This window comes from Pinus tabuliformis, chromosome X (assembly GCF_031772625.1).
Source record: "Pinus tabuliformis cultivar Carrire ecotype Pingquan chromosome X, CPIR1, whole genome shotgun sequence".
NCBI lineage: Eukaryota > Viridiplantae > Streptophyta > Pinopsida > Pinales > Pinaceae > Pinus > Pinus tabuliformis.
The window spans coordinates 1,201,045,718-1,201,067,167 of record NC_142308.1 but is presented as its reverse complement, the minus strand read 5'-3'; the positions used below and the strand labels follow the sequence as shown (position 1 = coordinate 1,201,067,167).

General features: G+C 32.8%; 1 protein-coding gene across 3 annotated transcripts in view; it reads right to left on the bottom strand.

Annotated features, from left to right (window-relative positions):
* The window catches only part of LOC149144270 (aminopeptidase M1-like), a 311,113-nt gene extending 296,985 nt beyond the window's left edge, over positions 1-14,128 (bottom strand). The window contains exons 1-6 of one of the 3 annotated variants that reach the window (XM_089453313.1): positions 13,918-14,128; positions 13,467-13,759; positions 8,280-8,425; positions 7,944-8,046; positions 2,304-2,490; positions 2,021-2,114 (exon numbers count right to left, since the gene is read on the bottom strand). In XM_089453313.1, the coding sequence (XP_089309439.1) occupies positions 2,021-2,114; positions 2,304-2,490; positions 7,944-8,046; positions 8,280-8,425; positions 13,467-13,676 (740 nt within the window). In that variant the 5' untranslated portion in view covers positions 13,677-13,759; positions 13,918-14,128. Of the gene's footprint in view, positions 1-2,020; positions 2,115-2,303; positions 2,491-7,943; positions 8,047-8,279; positions 8,426-13,466; positions 13,894-13,917 lie in introns of those variants that run through there. The other 2 variants (XM_089453314.1, XM_089453312.1) reach the window with 2 other exon arrangements.
* Between the last annotated feature and the right edge of the window lie 7,322 nt (positions 14,129-21,450).

The window sequence follows — 21,450 nt, the reverse complement described above, 5'->3', positions numbered from 1 at the left end:
AGAATTGAGCCTTGTCCTTAGCTTGAATATCTTGGAAAGGCCTTTTCAATTGTCACCTTTAAACTCTAGACCAAGAATATCCTTTAGGTGACCTTAAACTGGGAAGCCTCCCGTGTGGTGAAATTTCACTAAAGAGCGGGAGGTGGATTGCTAAGGTGACAACAGCATCCATTGCATTGTTATTTCTCGATCTGGATTTTTCCTTGTGAGGCATCTCACAAGACTACCTAGATTTTGAGGCAACGGGGGGCTTGGCTTGATTTTATCACCGTGGCACCACTGTATTACTCCTTTTTGTATTTTCTTTCATTTTTCTTAGTCCTTTTTCTTTAGATTTGCATTTTTAACATAGGACCTTGGGGATGTACCTTTTTAATGTGGTGGATTCATTATTTTTCTCAATCTTTTACATTGGATACTCTTGACCTCTAGCCTCTTTTGGCTTTATTTTGACTTTGAATTACATTTTGCTTGATTTGACCTTAATGGGTGACATTTGATGAGTCTAACATAAGCAGGGATTATATTTTTTGTACAGATGAGATGGTAGTGAGAGGGAAAAAGTGGAAAATGTTTAGATATGGTTAGGATATGTACACACAATTATGTCCCCCCATGGTACACAAGGGAAAATAATAAAACTATTACAACTAAGAAGTGTTATAAGATCTTACCAGCGTTTATCACTTTCATGACAAGGTCAGAAATTATAACACCACTTCTAGATAAGAAACCTTCACACAAAACCATAACACATCAACTGAAATAAGCATAACCATCTATGTGAACACCTATCATCTGAGGTGAGAAAACATAGGAGCTGATATGCCATGGTAGAGACATCTAAAGATGTGGATGGTGTAGGGCTGGAAGAACTTGAAGATTGCATCTGAATTGATAGATACGAGCATGAGAGCTCATCCAAGTAGCATCAATGCAACACTGGGAGGGCGGTCAGGAAGCTATGTCACAGGGTTCGACGAACTTAAACCTTCAGGTTCGAAATTCGGTGAACCTCAAAAAAATTTTGAAATTCATTCAGGTTCGCTGAACCTGAAAGCCGAACCTATTCGAACTCGAACCCCATTCGAACTCGAGCCTGAAAGTGAACCTTAAGCTGAATTTAATCGAATTCGATTTTTTTTTGTTGAGGTTTGAATTAGGTTTGGCAGTTGGTTTTCGGCAATCTTCCCGCTAAAAAAATCCTTTATAAACAACGCTGCGTTAAGGATTTAACATAGCTTGCAAGTGTCGAGTGAGTTCTGAGTGAGTGAGTGAGATCTGCGTGACTGAGTTCGTGAGTTCTTAGTGAACTTCCTTTTTCAAATTTTGAAATTTGAAGATGTTCTACAATGAGTTCTTAATATAGTTGTATTGTAATGTGTGTTTAAACTTTGATTATGTTTTAATTATGTGATTTTTTAAAAGATTACTAGTATTTGACATTCATTTAAATTTTGAAGACTGAAAATTATGTCATTTCTTTTTGCAAACTACTATTGTGTATGTTTACATTTAACTAGATGTTAGAATGATTACATTATTCATGTATGTTTACTAATAAGAATTTGTATTCATGTGTTTATGGATCGATTTTGAATTTTTTATTATTTTGTCATACATATATATATATTTATATATATTGAAAAATATGTATAGTCGAACCTAATGTCGAACCTCATTCGAACCTGATTGGAAAATTCGAATTCAAATCGGACTTAATCGTTGTCGAACTCTAACCGTGTGACATAGTCAGGAAGTAGTTGCCCTTGAGGGGGCAACAAGTAGTTAGCTCGGGCTGCAATGGAAATGTGGCTTCACTAATAAAGTTCAGAATACCTACCATGCATATTTCCAAAGGTCATACAAATGAGAAAAAGTCATGAGGCTTCAATTTGTATTGAATAAGATAATAACATTTCAAAGTATCACTTAACGGAAATTGAAGAGACAATACTGAAGATTTCAGGACAAATGTCAGCCATAAAAGAGCACCAAATAATTTTGGAATTCTACTTACTCAGCATAATATGGAAGTGTTCGTACTGCAACATCCAGAGCAAACATCCCTTGGTTGGTCTTACCAACCTGACAATACACACGAACTTTATTTCCTGCAATGAACCACAACATAGAATACTTCACGTGTAGGACTGACAATCTATATACATTCGATGAAAGCCTGATTTCGACTTACATTTGTACATGTATTTATGTATATGTTCCTTGTACATAATATGTATATAGTATATACATGAAGACCTGATGTAGTTGTTCCTCATATAATATGTATGTACACACACCTGCAGTAGTTGTCCGTTCTATATACTCGAATTCCCCCACAACAATCGCCACCAAGTACGTTGACATGATACATGATTCCTGGAAACTGACTCTCCTCAAATTTCCATCAGACTTTTCTTCAAAAACTGGCATATTTGACAAAACTACTCGGTCAACAGGAGCACATACCGTTATTTTAAATGTTGCCTGTCAGAAACACAATTGCATTACTATAATTGATGTTAAACAGAAAACATAGACATTTTCTTAGAAAAAGAAAGTAATAAGACTGACAGTCACCTTTTCAGGGTTCCACAACTATTTCTCAAGCCTCTGTTTGTTTTTATCTTCTCCCATTTCAGATTTGCTGAGAATTTTTCATAATTTACTCAAAAGTCAATGTTAATCAAGGATGAAAGAGTATGATTTTGATTGTATTGTAGACAGTGTAAAACCAAAATTGACAAATCCTATTCTAAATAAATACCGGTGAAGGATTCTATGAAGTAACCTGCACAATTCTGCAAATGAATCGTGCAAATTTGAAATTTCAAAGAATATTTTTGAGGTGTGTGCTTCTGACTATTTGAACCAATATTCACCCAAAATAATAGGGGAAATATGCATATTGATATGGACAACAATAAAGATGCACCTCTTCTTGCATGAGAATGACAATTCTATGTGCCTATATTAAGGGACAGATGAGAGCACAGGAGGTATAAACTCCTAAAACAAGCTCTTAGAAAATATAATATAAGATAATGTATCAATGTCCAACAAATGATGAAAAAGTCAGTCAATGGGACCATGAACTACAATCAGTGATGATCTTATGTAAAAGTGCACTAGGCTGCTCCGAATGCAAAATAAAAAACATAAAAGAGAGAGTCAGTGAAAGTGACCTGCACAAAGAAGGCATATAAAAAGAAAGAAGCTCCAGCAAATGTCACGAGGTCAGGGAGAGGAAGTGGATAGTGAGGAGGGAGTATTTACAGCCAAAATAACTACCAAGAATTCACTAATACATTGTGTGATAATGCTGTTAGATGAAAGTCCTAGAATAGTAGGCAATGTCATTGGCCCTAGGAGGAACCTGAGTGCCACGGGTAGGGATTTCTTCTCACACTAGGGCCAAAGGAATAAATCTTGTAATATGGTCATGGCTCATGCAGTGTTTTTAAAACCGGAACCGGTGACCAGACCGGTCCACCTAATGAACCGGTTTACCGACTGGAACTGGTCTAACCGAGACTGGTTTGGTCTAAACGAACCAGTTTTAAAAAAATACATTAAATATTTTTTTTAATGAAACAAAACTATTTTTAAGATTTAAAACCATGATTACAAGCCAATAGAGACAAAATATGCAAAGTTTGTTCATTTATATGCCATGTAAAGGTGAATATATCAAAATGGCACCGAGTGCAATACATATCATAGAAAGGTTTGTTGTTCTGCCTCATAGAATCATTGCAATCAACTACTGCTCTGTTAGGTTGATTTAAGAAGTGTCTTAAAAACTCCATTTGAACAAATTTAACACATCCCAGACCAACAATAGACAAGATGTATGCACTCTACTATGATATCAAGGCATAGCTGTATCCTCACTCTGTTATACAATTCAATGGCTTTAATAACCCATAGACTTTGTGCAAATGTTCCTCTAGCCAAATGATGATTATGAAGATACCAGTGAATAGATAAAGTTATAAACACAACTCTTAGGAGTGGATTTGTTCTCTATGTAATTTTCTCAAACAATTATTTGCAATATGTTGTAGGTGATATTGCAAGTTTCACTTGAGTTTGGATGTTTCTTCCAATGGAAGATTTATGTGGAGAACATAATGTTGTAGACAAGTTGGGGCTTCTTTGTCTCAGCATAACATATATAATACTCAGTGTGTAGAAATGAACTCCAACTAGCAAAATTTACAAAGTATTTAAAATTTTAACCCAAGTAGAAATAATGTGTATTAACTACATATTGGAATATTGCACAGTCATTATACCCGCCTTCAAAGATGTACAGAATAAGAGGTAATGAGGGAACCTGGTCAAGTCTTAGAGAATATGACAGTAGCTCTTTTCTGGCAAACTGATGGCAAACCTCTATCTGAACTTTGAAGTAACATGCAGGTCCATTCTCTCCTCAAGGTATACATAGCTCCAAATCTCAACAAACAATGAGTAACACCAACTCTAGGAAGAAACCAACAACTCAGCCCACTACTAGATAAATATTAGTCACAAAATAAGTATGCAGGCCAGTCTTTTCGTGATCATGGAGAATCACTCACTTCCAAAGTATTTCGTCTCTTTGATTTGATTTGCAAGGGTATGTTTATAGTTGTTTCCCTTCAACAATGGTAACGACATTCCCACTTAAGGCTTGCAAATATATCAGCAAACCTCTAGGTAGCAGATAAGGCACAATTTTACCTTAGTGAGTGGCACGTTGTTCTAGAATATGCACAGAGATAACTAGCCCCTCAGCAAGCAACCCATACACTTCAGCAAATAGGCCACAGTCTCTAAAAACCCACAATCAATGACTCTACAACAGTGTTTTTAAAACAGTCTCTGAAAACGGCGCATGTGCCTCCTAACTGGCCAGTTTAGGACGGAACCGACCGGTTAGGACCGGTTTAGGGCAAACAAAGGAGAAATGACTGGCCTGACCGGGTCTTTTGGCTGGTTTCGACCGGTGGGCCTGCTAACCGGCCAGTTAGACCGGTAACCGATTAGCAAGGCCGGTTTTGAAAACTATGGGCTCATGTTAGACCATCAAGCAGATCCAAGTTAATGACTAGTATTCATATGTGACCTCACCATAACTCAAAAGGCCATAGCATGAGGCATCATACAAGCTCTCAGAGATATGGTTCCTGTTGACCACTGAAGTAAACTTAAAGACTCCATGCCCAAGGATATTTCAGAGCATTCCCACACTTACGGAGTTCCAGATTTCATCAGGGCTTCTAACCCCCTTGTTTCTTCTCTTTTTCTTCATTGTACTCAAATTCCTCAGCCATATGGGGATATTGTAAATATGATGCTAACATGATGAAATAAAGCCATGTAACAGGCCTAGGTAGCTTAGGACTTTGCTATCAATTGAATTCACTCTAAGGATTTTTTTTCACTTAATTAATTATTTGTGTTTTCAATGTTTAAGAATTAATTGAGTTTTTTCTCCCAGATATACCTCAAAGCTGAAGTGTGGCTTGATGGTAAGGCCTTAAGTGAGTCATAGTGTCTAGAATCAATGCATATTACCATGTTAGATCACTTGTAAAATTTCGCAGAATTTGATTAGGTCTAGATATCATTTTTTAAATTATTAAAATTTCCCGCAAGACGAGAATTTCAATAAAATTTTTATGTAAACTATAATAAGTGATGTCTAGAGAAGTTGTAAGCGGTATGAGTAATCAAAATTAGACCTCAACACCTCAACTTTCTACTAAAGCACATTTTGAGGGGTGAAAAATCATTTATAGACTCTCAAAACCCACTTTTCCTATGTCTAGGGGAAAATGTGGCAATAAAATAACCCATAAATAAATAAAGTGGAGAAAAATAAAAATTCCCACATGCCAGAATGATGTGGAAATGATGTCAAGTCAAAGATGTTAGTTTTTGTAACATTGGAGGTGTTCAAGTCTCAAAACTTTGTGAGGAGCCTAAAACACAGAAGTTATCCATAACCCAAAAATCGTTTCTGGAAATTCCACATAGAAGTGTCTCAATTATATTATTAACCTATTTTTAATATTTCCTAAGTCTAGACTTAAGAAAAGGGGTTAATTTATCAGCATTAATTGAGAAAGGTGTGAAACATCTAGAAACTCACACAGATCAACTGGGAAATAATCTTAGCCATCGATTACAATTTAATCTTGGTCGTTGGAGTCCCAACAGAAGATTATAAGAGGAGGTCGATGGATAGATGGAGAACACACACAGAGAGTTCAATTTTCTAGAGAGCAACAGTCAGTTGCCAGAAAGGTTTGAGCTTCATAAAAGAAGCAGAGACAGAGAGGGGCAGGGACAGTGAAGCCGAAGAAAAGTTTTTCAGATCTTATGAGTACCTTGCAAAGAGGTTGAGATTTTCTCGAGGAGGTTGCGCAAAGGCAACGCAAAAGCCTCAAGTAGGAAATTCGATTTTGTTGGGGTGAAGATGGTTATTAGTTCCAGAGGCCGAAAGATATTTCCAGAGTGTCGGAGAGAGTTTTCCAGTCAACAATAGGTAGGACGACTTGATTTACAGAAGTTTCAGGTTGCAGCGTTTAAGGGACTGCGCAGAGGTGATGCAGGGCTTGCGCAGGGCTAGATGGATAGCTTGCTTTTCAAAGGTCAAACAATGTCAGGATTGCTCAGAGTGAGGGTAATTTCCCTCAAATAATTTTTGCCAGTGTTTTCTCTACAAGATTTCTATTTTTCGGCATCCAGATTGTACTCAAATTATTTCACTGCTGCTTAATAATTAAGACCCTCAGCTACTGCACCGGTTTTCCCAAGTTGGGTTTTTCCAAGGACATTTGTCCAAAAATAATTGTGTCAACTTTTATGTGTGTGTGCTAGAATGTTTCTTAGTTTCCAACGCTATTATTTTCCGCAATATTTTTTTTGAAGATTGTTGTGTTTATTTCGTTGTTGTCATAGCAATAAACTACTAACTTAATTAACAGTTAGAAGAAATAATACTAGTTGTTGCAATAGGATTTCAGTAGTGAAATTTTCACAAAAGAGAAGTGTGAGAGATGATTTGGCACATGATTCATCACATGAATTAATGCACATATGGAGTTCAATTTTGTGGGCCAGATTTGGCGCTCGATTTTCTTATATGGCACATCAAAATCTACTTGAGGGGGTCAACAAATATCACAAGAATAGTTGGTGAGGAGTTTTTGGGAGTGTGTCTCCACACTTGTGCATCCATCTTCAGTTCAGCCTACACGTAGTTCTAGTCTAGCTTCAGGAATTCTTTTGTTGAGAAATCAAGGGAAGCTAGATTAGGGTGATCTCTCTTACTTTAATAACCGTTTGTGATGTTCTTTTATTTAACTTGATGTACTTGTAATTAGCTTCTTCTTTCACTTGATTATTATTGTGTTCTTATCATCAAACAACTACCAAACTATGAAGATCAATGAGGCAAGAGGACACAAAATATAGGCTACTAGCCAGTGCCAAAACCTCTCCCTTTGTGAGAAAAACCCACAAGAATTCTTCTCTTCTTATAGAATCTCCAATTGACGAATTCCAAGACCTAAGACCCTTGACAAAGACCCTCCAAGACCAAGTCAATCTTTCCTCAGATGAACTTTCTTCTTCAAAGTCTACCCAAGTCAACTTGTTGGCAGTTAGATTTTGATTATCTTCATAGATTGCTGAGAAAATTAGGATTTAATGCCAAAACATAAGGTATTGATGCAATAAATGTAAAATTTAAGAAACCCGTTGTTTGAAGAGAAGGAAATTTTCAAATCTCTTCCACTATAAGTGATGTTACCATTGAGCAATAGAAAAACATATACCTTTTTATTATGTTTCCACCAATGCCTTTCTTTGCTAACAGATTTATCATAAACACTTACCAAAATTACCACTTCATAATGAGAAGCATGGGAATTTTAATATTGTACCTTGTAAGAAGGCTCATCCCAGCAAGGAAAACACCTTCGAGCATCTGCTGGCTCAAACTGAGTGACTGCCATATTCCTTTTCTCGCCATTGATCACATATGCGCTGAAGCATGCAAGTTAACTAATCAATGCAACTGCTTTTGATTGGAAATTTGAAGCATTCATAACATAACATTCTAGTGGAATTCATTGTCACGTGAGATTCTGTTTTACTAGATTTACATTAAATTTTTGTTGTAGTAACCATCTTTGAGCATTGGAATTTTCCCTAATTCTTTGCAAACATCTCAATTTTGGAAGAAACAAGCATCCTAAAAAAATAAACAATACATGTACCTTCGATAAAATCCCTTCATCTGATCATTCAAAGTACCCTGAAATTCAATGTCCAAAATTCCCTCTTCACGTGGCAAGGTTTCATCGAACTCCAACACCAAAATCTCATCTTTTGCATTAATGCTAACATTGGATGGATTTACCACCTACACGAAATAAGGTAATTTTGTAAGAGGATAATGTAGCAAGGCAAATAATCCAAAACAACAAAATAATAATACCATATAAATTGGCATACATATTGTTAGTTCCAAAGACATTTAGATTTAATAGTGTATATCCTGATCTATATGATTAAATCTAATTCTAAAAACAGTTACATTTAACTATATATATCTCAACTTACATCATGTTTATTATTGCGTTGAAATAGATATTATTTTTTATTTATAACAATCAAATATAATTATTATTGCATTGAAATAGATATTATTTTTTTATTTATAACAATCAAATATAATTATTTAGTTACAAATATTTTAACATTGGAACCATGCACATGCATCTCGGTTGATTTTTTTTATGTTTTTGAATAGTACAATATAAATAATACTTATTAAAGATTAAAGTTAAGGGGAATCTAGGCACTAGAATGTTATGCTTAATGGCAAATCTTTATAATGTTGGTGGAAGGTGACATACTAAATTAAATTATATGAGAGAACAATGAAAACACATTTAGTTCAATGAAATATGCTATAGCCTTCGACAAGGTTTGATTTCTTAAAAACGTGGTCTAGCAATCTTTTAACCCATTAAATAACCTTGATTATTAAGCTAAATGGTATATCTTTTAATGATGAAAGTGTTCTTTATAAGTAACACTACTAGACCTTTAACAAAGAAACTTAATTAAATTTTAAAGTTAATTTAAGAAAATGTGGGAATATTAAGATTATCATTAATTTTTTTTTTTAATTTTTATATTTATGTTTTGTATTCATTCTTTTATTTTTATTATAACATTTTTTACTTTATATTTTTTTATTCATATAATAAATATAATATATCTAATTTATAAATATAATATAATTAAGTTTTAGAAATGAAAAATTAATTAATCATTTTATAGTTTTTTTTCACAAGTACAACGTTTTGTATTTAATATGAGAAATATGCATATACTGTCAATATTCTCAATATAAGTCATGTTACTTATCCAAATTGAATTTGGATGGAGAGGATTCCATTCCTTCCTCCCAACCATCCATAATAACCTTAAAATTCATCATATAAACTTATATATATAATTCATTTTTTTTCTTTTAAAATATTTTTACACAAAAATATAAATAAACTTATTTTACTTTAAATTTTAAATCTAAACCATATCTACTATATTAAAATTATCAAAAACTAACTTTACACGTTTTTAATTTACCATATTATATAATAAAATAAATAAAAATGAAACTATAATAAATAGATAATTTAAGACTTCCCCAGGGAACTAAAAACCCCTACCAACTCACATCCATTTTAACATTACAATTTGTCAAATAACACATCCATTTTAATATTACAATTTAAACCCTTACCAACTCACATCCATTTTAAAATTACAATTTGTCAAATAATCAAAAAGTTAGACAATAAATCTAATAAATAAAAAATGAAAATAAAAGCATATCATTATCATAGTTTATTATTTTCCATTGTAATTTTGTAATAATTTATTAAAGAGACATATTTTATTGAGATTTTGAAAGTGTTTTTCCTTTAATTCAATAAATAAAAAACGAAAATAAAAGCATATCATTATCATAGTTTATTATTTTCCATTGTAATTTTGTAATAATTTATTAAAGGGACATATTTTATTGAGATTTTGAAAGTGTTTTTTCTTTAATTTAAAGGAATTATTGTTAAGTAAACTCATAAAACATTGTTTTTACCTCGCCATATTCTCTTAAAATAGTTTTTTTAATCAAAATGGATATAACTGAAATTTTATTATTATTTAATTTTATATTATTATTTAATTTTTTTATATTAAATTATAAAAAACCATATATTTGATCTTAAATAAGATTCATCTTATATACAAATCTAATATAAGTTAAGAGGGATCTAATTTATTTACTTTCAAATTTTCTTATGAGGCAACATTATTTAAATGTTTTATAAAGTTATTTTATTTTATTTTTTAATTTTTTATTTTATTTTTATTTTGATCTACATGAGCAAAATTTCAACTTTGATGACGGACAGAGTTACACATCATATTGGACAGACAAAGTTACACATCATATTGGGTTGTAGAATGAGCCTCTAAGCTCAATTATTAAAAATAGTTTAAATTCCTACCATTCACTTATTAATTATTGATAATTAAATTAAAATTTTAGAAACTTTATTCCAAAATAAACATATTTATTAACTTAATAAAAAATTATATTTTTAATTCTATTAATAAATAATTATATATACATAAGTATTCATTATTTTTCTTATTACAAATTATATAAATAAATATTTATTACGTATATAGAAGCCTTTAGGATTAATCACAATGTTTCGAACTAACTAACGTGGTTTAGCTGTTGAAAACTAATGGTTGGCAAAGTAGTTAAATTAGTTAAAAAGGGTAAGTAAACTAATAAAATAATGAATATAAATCAAATAAATATAAATTATTAAAATATTATAAATTGGTTTAAAAACTGGTAGTTAGGATTAAATAAATATTATATTGATTTTAAACATTAATTAAGGTGTTAAAATAATATATATTTATTTACAACTAACTGTTTTTAAAATATTTTATTTATTATATCAAAGCCTTTAAATCTACTCTTGAGTCAAAATTCTATTTTAATGCTTTAATAATTAATTAGATATTATTAGTTTATAAAAATCCTCGGGGTTACCTTAATCAAATATATTCATAAGATTAAGGAAGAGAACCCAAGTTAAAGAGATCAAATTATAAAAATGAAGAAAGGGGTTACTAATTAAAATTAAATATAAAATTATATACAATTCTTAGATATATTAATAATGCTCAAAATAAAAGTAAGAGAAAGACTCAAAAATTCATAAAATTAAGAGGGGAACATGGTAGAAACATAAAATGAATGAAAAGGAGGAAACACGAAAAAGAAAATGATTCATGAAATCAATCGGAAAAACAGAGCTAGAGATAAAAGTAACCAAGGAGAGGAGCAGGAGGAATCAAGAAATGAGAGTCGGAGTCCAGCTCTTACTTAGTTTCCACCCGTCATCCCTATTAAGATTTTTGGCATGTCTTTCAATCTCAATCGCTTCCCTAACCTTCCTATGGTGGAAGTGATCTACCCTAGCAATGACTTTGGACTCTTCAATGCAGACATGGTGATTTGTTTCCTCTGCATGCTCGCCTAGTGTTGATGAGTGGGATTGATTGTGTCTAATATCTGCAGCATGCTCATGGATTATTTGCCTAATAGACCTACATGTTTCCCCAATATAGGGAATACCACAAGAATAGGGAACAAGGTAGACGCCCTTCATATCTTTAGGGTCAACAAGGTTTTTAACAGATCCAAGCGAATTCTTAATGGTATGGAGAGGTCTGAATTCAACATTAGTATTCCTAAGGATATCTAAGAATTGTATACAACATTATTAATATATCTAAGAATTGTATATAATTTTATATTTAATTTTTAATTAATAACCCCACTGCTCCATTTTTATAATTTGATATCTTTAACTTGGGTTCTCTTCCTTAATCTTATGAATATATTTAACTTGGGTTCTCTTCCTTAATCTTATGAATATATTTGATTAAGGTAGCCCCAAGGATTTTTATAAACTAATAATATCTAATTAATTATTAAAGCATTAAAATAGAATTTTGACTCAAGAATAGATTTAAAGGCTTTGATATAATAAATAAAGTATTTTAAAAACAATTAGTTGTAAATAAATATATATTATTTTAACACCTTAATTAATATTTAAAATCAATATAGCCCACGGCACTTTTGATTGACAGTGAATGAATGCACTGTTAAGGCACTCCTTGCAATAGGTCACAGGTTCAAATCCCCCGTGGGTGGTTAGGTAGTATTAATTAGAAAAAAAAAATTAAAATCAATATAACATTTATTTAATCCTAACTGCTAGTTTTCTTCACCTCACCTTGTCCTGGGGATGGACCACCTTAGTTGGTTCAAAACGTCGACCAATTCATGATTATGTGATTAATAAAGGCTTCTATATACATTATGGATCACAAAAGTCTCAGATCTAACAAAATATTTATTACTTTTTTATTTAAATTTAATATTTTAAAATTATAACTAAAAATAAATCATTATTATTAAATAGTGAAATTAACATTTTTTTCAAAATTTTAATTATAACTATAAAACTAAATTTAAAATAGATATCTATTTTTTAAATAGATTTTTTTATTATTTTAATAACATATATTAAATTATAATATATCATTAAATGAACATCCAATGGAGAATAGAAGAACATGAAGAACTGGGTAACATTAAAGAGCAGTGCAACAAACCAGATTCCAGATTATAATTTTACAAGTTGATCTAATCATTCTACATATTATTGATATTTCTACATATTATTGATATTTTCACCTTCTTTTTATGGCTTCAGTTAACTTTTAAGATTTTTCTACTTAACTTAGAATATAATATATTATATGATTCACTTGCAATTTTTTAAAACTGTTACACAATGTATTGTATGATAAAGTCTCAGTAAATAAATCTTTTTATATATATAATTAGTATATAAACATTTTAAATAAAAAACATCGACATTATTTAATAATCTAATTATCCATCCGTCAAACCATTACAAATTTTTACCATTATATAATATAATATCATTTTAAATAAAAATATATATATAATAAAAATAGCCATAATTTTATTTTAATTTAAAAACTTAAATTTAAATTTAATTTGTAGATTTAAATTTATATTTTCCCTTTGAAGCATATATATAAAATGTTATCCTAAGAGCAGATATTATTTAGTGACATCTCTAACCAACAGAGACGCAATAAAATTCACCCATGGGCCATTTCCCCTTCCTCCGGAGAATTGTACTGGGTGGTCGCCAAATGTGCCAATAACACTGAACGACGACCCCATTAACCAATTGCAACATAATAACTACTGCGAATTGCAACATAATAACTACTGCGAATTTAAATTCGATATTATTTACCTTCCCTGAAGCGGTGCTCCGGAAACGGACCGAACTGTCTGCGATCACCAAATCGGAGGCATTGAGAACAAGATACTTCGTATCTTCGAGGACATTCAACGTTACAGCCAATTTGCCGCCAAATTTACAGGTATCCAAATCAGGCCGGAGCTCCAGATCATAACGCCGTGGAAGTGCAAACTTGGGCAATCTCACCAGGTTTTCAAACATTTTGCTAGCCGGGGTATTTTTCCGGCGCCTCCGCAGCAACAATCTTATGACGAAGAACGCCCCAATCACCAATGCCCCTGCAGCTACAGTGCGAAGCATCATTTGCACAAATTCACAAGCTCTTCTTGAACCCCAAAAAAATCAAAACAGGCAAATCTTCAAATGAAACAATTCACCGCTGGCAAAACCTATGTGGACTGAGGCCTGTGGAGGCTTCATTATAATATAAAAGCGGGGTTACCAGAGCCGGTGCGAATTCAGTGCAATGATCTTCTTTATTCTTTTCCCCCGACAAGGGTTTTCAGGTCTCTGAGAAGTTCTTCGGTTATGAAACACAAGTGTGGCAAAATAAAATAGGGTTTTCTCTGAGGAAAAAACGAATCACTAAACTGAATAAAAGTTCGATTGACATGACAAAATAAATGAAGGTTCGAGGGCAACGCAGAATGTGTTGTACAAAAGCAGAGGAATGATGTGAAACAAATTCCAAACACGATTGCAATTTTCATCGCTAGCAGGTATATTCCAATTCCAATGTCGGCCATCTGATCTTCTTTGTTCTTTTCCCCCGACAAGGGTTTTCAGGTCTCTGAGAGGCTCTTCGGTTATGAAACAAAAGTGCGGCAAAATAAAATAGGGTTTTCTCTGAGGAAAAATCGAATCACTAGACTGAATAAAAGTTCTATTGACGTGACAAAATAAATGAAGGTTCGAGGGCAACGCAGAGTGTGTTGTACAAGAGCAGAGTAATGATGTGAAACAAATTCCAAACACAATTGCAATTTTCATCGCTAGCAGGTATATTCGAATTCCAATGTCGGGCATCTGGGTTATTTCAAAATAAGCTAACACCAAAGTGCAGTGATTAGTTGCGGAGATTGCAAACATTAGCGGATGGAATCGCAATTTCAAATTCCTCAACCAATTTAATAACAAAATATAGCAACAGAAAACACTAGGAAAACTGCCGAAATATGGCCTCAGGTAACCAAGAAGTATAGAGGGCCAGTCATAAGGGAAAAAAGAGTGTGGGGAAAGCTGGCACCCAAATTGCCCTCCGAGGAAAAAACGAATCACTAGACGGCATAAAAGTTCGGAATAAAAGTTCGATTGACATGACAAAATAAATGAAGGTTGGAGGGCAACGCAGAATGTGTTGTACCAGAGCAGAGTAATGAGGCAACAAATAACGATCCGATAGCCAATGACCCATACAGACAACATCATAGATAGCATGGCGAAGATGACAGGGTCTCTCGATTTTCCGGCGGCTTCTCTTCCCGTTTGCTTCGATAATTTCCGAGATCTGACAATGAACAGAGTCCGTTAATAGGACATAAGTCTCACAACCAATCAGTTAGATTTTTTGAAGATTTTGGTGACGGAATCCGACGGAAAAAATTGAGGTTAAATCTTGATTTGTATTATTTAAAATGGTTTTTTAACTGCATATTTGGATTCAGCACCCTGAAAAACCATTAAGATGCTTTGATTTGATTGTGCAGAAATTAACTATCCAGAAAAACTTTCAAAAAATCTCACTAAAACAACTCCAAACTAAACTAAAGACAACTCATCGATACGACAGGACGACCCGGACGACCACTTAAAGCATTGAGTGGATGTGACACAGTGGATGTGGCACAGTCCCTCAAGTGGATGTGGCACAGTCCCTCAAACGCTTCTTCTTTCTTTCTTTCATTGTTGCATACCGAACCCCTTTCCTCGTCTTAGATTTGAAATTTGAAATATTGCATATCCACCCGCCCTTTCTCGTCTTCCTCCCGCCTAGGACACACATCTCTCTGCCTGCTTCAATATTGTGGGCGGGGAGCATTATATTATACTAGTAAGAAATGGGATTAGGGCATATGACAATCCGCCCAAATTGGACGAGTGGCTCGTGAAACAGCTGAGTGATTTCGCCATTCCCCGGGACCATGCCATGTTCGCCAAAACTATGGCAGAGTTGTTGTCCAGAAGGGTCATTTGCATATCGAAGCCGTCCAAGGCCCTTGCTCCTGCTTCTGGTTCCCCACCGTGGAGCTCTGCTCATTTGAAAGAACGACCGGATCGATACGGATCTTCTGTTCACCAAATTCGAGAGCAATGTCAAGAATCTAGAAAACTAGCAGGCTGTATCGTCGCGAAAGTTTTTTTACCGCGTGGAGAACACAATCACTCCATAAGCAGATAACCCAATTCTGTGTGTGACGCTTGTGACGAATTATATCGGAAGGTATGGGAGACTCTTGATTTCTCAGGTGTTCAAAAGAGGCCTCGTCGATCGGTTGCAGATTTTGTCTTCCGAATTTCCTATAAACTGATTTTCCTAGAAACCGATTTGTAAAACTCATCTTGAATACAACCAGAGATCACAAGTAAATTTGGAATTATTCTGTGCACCAGGAATCGAGTGTAGGAGGAATATATTTAAGAAAGTTATTAAGCAACAGCGACGAACATAATTTCTCATCATCAAGGAAGAGCACGCTTGTTATTTGTTTGGCAAGGAACTGCTACTGGGGATAATTCTAAAAGTAGTTAATTATTGTGTTCATACTTGGAATTTACGATTTTAAAATGCGGTGATATATTTGAGATTTTGTTGGACTATTCAAATGTTCGGTATTTTAATTAATTTTTTGGAGATCTGCGTTTCCTGTGCATGATAGGTGGATGGCACATGTGACTCCATACTTGGTGAATGTTTTGTGTTTTAAAGGTATTCAATCTTAATAATTTATTATGAGTGAATGTTTTGTGTTTTAAAAGTATTCCATCTTAATACTTTATTTTTCGTGAGCATGCTTGATTTTAAAGCTGGTATAAAAAATCATTATATCTTACTTTATCGAATTTATGTGCAATTTTTTTGGTATCAAACATTGTTTTTATGATTTTATAGGTATATTATGATTTTATGTGTATATTTTGTGAAATGAAATGAAATGATATTTTAATGTTTACTAAACTAAAAATAGTTTATGAGACTATTAGTTCCCTGTTTTCCACTTTTTGCAATTCAATTTTGATGATGAGTTGATCCAACCTTCCAACAATCCCCTCACTAAAAAGACAATGCCAAGAAATTGATGTTAACATGTTCTCATAACTTTCTTTGATGTCTTTGAATGCATCATATTCCAAAATGAAATGTTTTTTTGATTCCACAGCCCCAGACGTGCAAAATGTACACCCCTATTCTTCCCAAGCTTCTTTAAGCCTTTTCAACCGTCTTGTTTCACACCAAAGTTGATGTGAGTTGGTCCTTAATTGAGCAATAAAAACTTTTGTCATCCATGAAATGCTAGCTCCAATGAACTCTTTTTGTTGTAGATCATATGTAGGGTTGAATTCCTCAATGTAATATTTCTTCTTTCTACCCAACTCTTTTCCCCATACCTTTTTACGAAACTTCTCCATAACAAAATCCTTTAGCTCCTTGCTATTTGTGGGACAGACATTGAGGTAGATATTCCATTTTTGCATCCATGTGTAGTTTTGTTTAATCCATGTTTTTTTCTTTCACCCATGTCTTCATTGAAGATAACATTAGGTCATCTACCTACTCTCATTTGCTCAATTATTTTTAGATATCTTATGAGCTGCACCATAGCAATTGCTTCAATAGGAGTTGTCCCTGTTTCACTTAACATTATCTCATGAGGCACTGAACATTTTATTTTGAACTTGCTCATGATCAAGTGTTTTGATTGGTATGTTTTCTATGTTGGTTTATTTATCTACACATTATCTCATAAGGTATTGAACTTTTGATTGGTATGTTTTCTATGTTGGTTTATTTATCTACATGGAAAACAATTGATGTGGGTACATGGAAAAAAACTAACATGGTTTAAAGGTTATGTTTAAATGTTTCATTATATTTGATTTTTATATTTTTTAATAATACTCGATTTTACTCGAAAGAAAGTTATGGGTTGCCTCTTATTGTAACTTTTGAACTCTTTTGTCTCTATCCTTTAACTAACAAAGGGTGAGGAAATGGAATTTGTGTGAGTGCAATTCCAAGAACATTATTGTTAAAAATATATATGAATTAAATTATTAAATACAATATTATTTTGTTAATTTTTTTTAGATTATAAGTTAAAATGGGAAGAAATTTAAATATTATAAATTAAAATGGAAAGAAATTTAAATATTATTACTAATTTAGATTTATCTTAATTCCATTCTAGATATTCCAATATCTCTAATTTTTTTATCCAATTTATTAAATTAAAATTAATATAAACCCTTTAAATATTAGTAAAATAAAATTAATATTAATTATACAAAGAAAAATATATAAATACTTTAAAAAAATGACATGATAAAATTTTAATTTTAAAATACAATAGTCCATAAAATAAAATGTAAAAAAACATGAATACTTCACAAACAAAATTTTATATTAAATGAAGAAAAACATATTTTTTTTTTATGAATCTCATGTACAATAAAAATGAAATGAAGAAAAATATTAAAAACATATTTCTTTTATGAATCTCATGTATGTATAGACATCATGTTGAAAAATGTGCAACAAGAAATGTTAAATTTAGAATGTGCTAAAAATAGGACTCCTAAAAATAACATGTCTAAAAATAGCAGTTTGGCCAGTGAGGTCATTGGCCACCTTGGGTGATAGGTGAAACTGCTAAAAATAAAAAGTTCTAAAAATAGCATTTCTGGGTCCCTTCCTATTTATAGCAGTCCCTAGTCTATCTATAGGAAGTAAAATTAATTTTGGTCTTAACAGAAGTTGGAAATATTAATTAATTAATTCAGTTGAGTTAATTAGTTAAGGAAATTCGAATTTGAAGTCTTTGTGAGCATGCACATGAGTTGTCCCATTGATTGAGGAATTCATCCTTAATTTCCTCCACTGATTGAGGGAATAAGTATGAGTTCTATAATGAGAGAATCAATTGACTTAGTTATAATTAGTCAAGTCCAGTTAAATTATTTTAACAAGTCGTTAAAATAATAAAATATAGTTTGTTAATGTTTGCATGCATGTGACAACTATTATTTTAGATAACTGAGGATTCACTCATGGATAATTGTTGCATGTCAGTTCTGACGGAGACCCAGTTGAGATCAGAGAAGGGACAATGTACTATCAGTTGGATGAATATTTTTCCTATAAAGGAAGCTCATCCATGATGAGGATTTATCTCCTTCAGGTTTGTGCAGTTATTTCAAAGGTCAGTGTTGTGTGTGAGGTGAGAATCACACAGGTTACAGCTGGAGGACCCAGGAAAAACTGTGCATAGAAATAGGAGGCTTGGAGTGTAGAGGAGAAGGTTTGTGAGAAGCCTTTGACTGTCTATGAGCAGCAGAGGGATTGTACTGAGACCTGGATAGCCTGTGAGCTAAAGCTTTGTGTAATCCGGACATATTTCGACTTGTATGATAATACAAAGATTGGGGTTTTAGGCCGAGGCTTTCCCTGGGTTATTTCTTCTGGGTTATGTGTGATTGATTTCTTCTTATCAGTGACATGTATTCTTATTGACGTTGCTTGTGGTTGATTAAGCTTCCGCTAAATTGTTTGTAGAAGTAGATCAAGTGTTTTACTTTAGTACATTTCATTACCAGGTGATCTGCAGGTGGGAAATTTCTACATGGTATCAGAGCTAGATGATTTGTAGAAAAAGTTCTACATGGTATTAGAGCTAGCTTATTTGTAGGAAAAATTCTACAAAATTCTACACATCAAGGTCTCTCAACTTGAATAGATGTCTTTTATATCTAAGTTGCACTGAAACGGATTTGAGAACAGATACAGATACGGGGTTTGAAACAAATACGACAAATTTTCAAAATATCAGGATACGATACGGCAAGAAAACGACATATATATATATATATATATATATATATATATATATATATATATATATATATATATTACCATTCATCTTTTATAATGTAGAATCTATATCTAAAAATGCATAGTCATCGTCATGAATTCAACATAAACAAATCATCATCATCAATTCAACACAAACATTGTCATCATCATTAGTGATTATTATAACATTCAACTATCATCATCATTAATAATGTAATCAGAAATACTACAACCTTTGTGCTTTCGGGTCCAACTCCTTCAAAGAACGTGTCATGCATGGCAGATGATATCTATCTTCCTTGCATGACAATTAAAATGCCCATGGGATGATTGGGATATTCCATCAAGACCTATTTGAACATTTCAATCTTCTCAATGTCAGCTTGGTCTCATGACTATATGCAGGCAAAAGATTGGCTAGAGAAGATTTGTTATAATGGAGGGATTTATGAAATCAAGAGCAAAATCAATGACAATTAACAAAATCTTAACCAAAACAAAAATTAATCGTTCAAATAAATCTCTTTACGAAGACATTCATCAAACCCTTTTATTTGCATTTTTGAACATCTATCTTTTTCTTAGTAATAATCCTTGATAAATATATGGACTGTCGTTGTTTCTAAAGATTTAGAAAAGACTTTATGAGACTCTGTTTATACTGAGTTTATTTGCAAATCTGATTTCTTCATTTTTGTTATTTATTTATGGCTATACAAATTTTCAAGCTTTTTAACATTTTAAGAGTGGATTCTAATCACAATTTTCGTGGATCCATTTCCGGAAATCCGGAAACGGATCCAAAAATATTTAAATCCCTTGGAAACGTATCCAATTCCAATCTAAAGTTTCCGACTTTTTGAAATGGCACAAAAACGTTTTTACAGCGTTTCCGACAAGAATCGTATTCGTTTATGTATCGGAAACGGGGATCCGCGTTTCCGGAAAATTCTTCAGGAGTTTCCAATAACTTAGTTTTATATTCATATATAAAATTAAATTACAAGAAATTTTATATTGTATGATATAAGTTGTTTACAAACATTTATTGGCATCAAAGGAATGAATAGACTTATAGCCACAATTCTAGAGCATTGTGTGCTCAACATAGGATGTCTAAGTATAGAAGAAATTAAAGAAGCATTACAACTTTTTGGAAATTGCAGTATTGCAAAGAGAGTTGAAGATAATACAATTACTCCAAGGCATACGACTAATCTTTTGATAGTAGGATTTACTGGTCTTGCATGGGAATGGACACATTGGCTAGCACAAACCACCAAAGATGAATTTTATATTCTCTGACTACAGAGAGTGACTTGCTTGAGGTTTCAACACTACAATTTTACGGTGCTAAGAAAGTTTGGTTAGATGTAGAGCATCTTCAATCTCTCTTCATTTCTTAGAGATTAGGAGATCTACCTCTTAAGCATAAATATGTTTGTTATATGCAGAAATTGGTCGTAAGAGTGTTGGAATTTCTAAGTCTATCTGTCAGAAATTCTTCCTGTACTATCTGATTTATTTCTTCCTACTTGTTCATTTACTTAACAAGTTATTTACCATGTAAATATTGAAAATAAATACAAGTACAATATCAACACATATAGATCATCAACTGAAAGAAACAAGAACACAAGTGACACAATTATTTTTGGACTAATGTCCCTGGAAAAACCCAATGCGGAAAAACTGGTGCAGCTATCAGAGGGTTTTATTATTAAGAAGTTTCAGAATACATTGTGGGTGCCAGAAATGGCTCACCCAACAGAGAATGCCCTCGGCAGTAGTACCTCTCAGTTAGAGACAGATATCAACCCAAATCTACCCCCTGAAATCTCCTAGCATCAACCTCTAGGGTCTGCGTCAGCCTCTCTAGCCCAACGTCAGCCTATTTGGCCCAGCGTC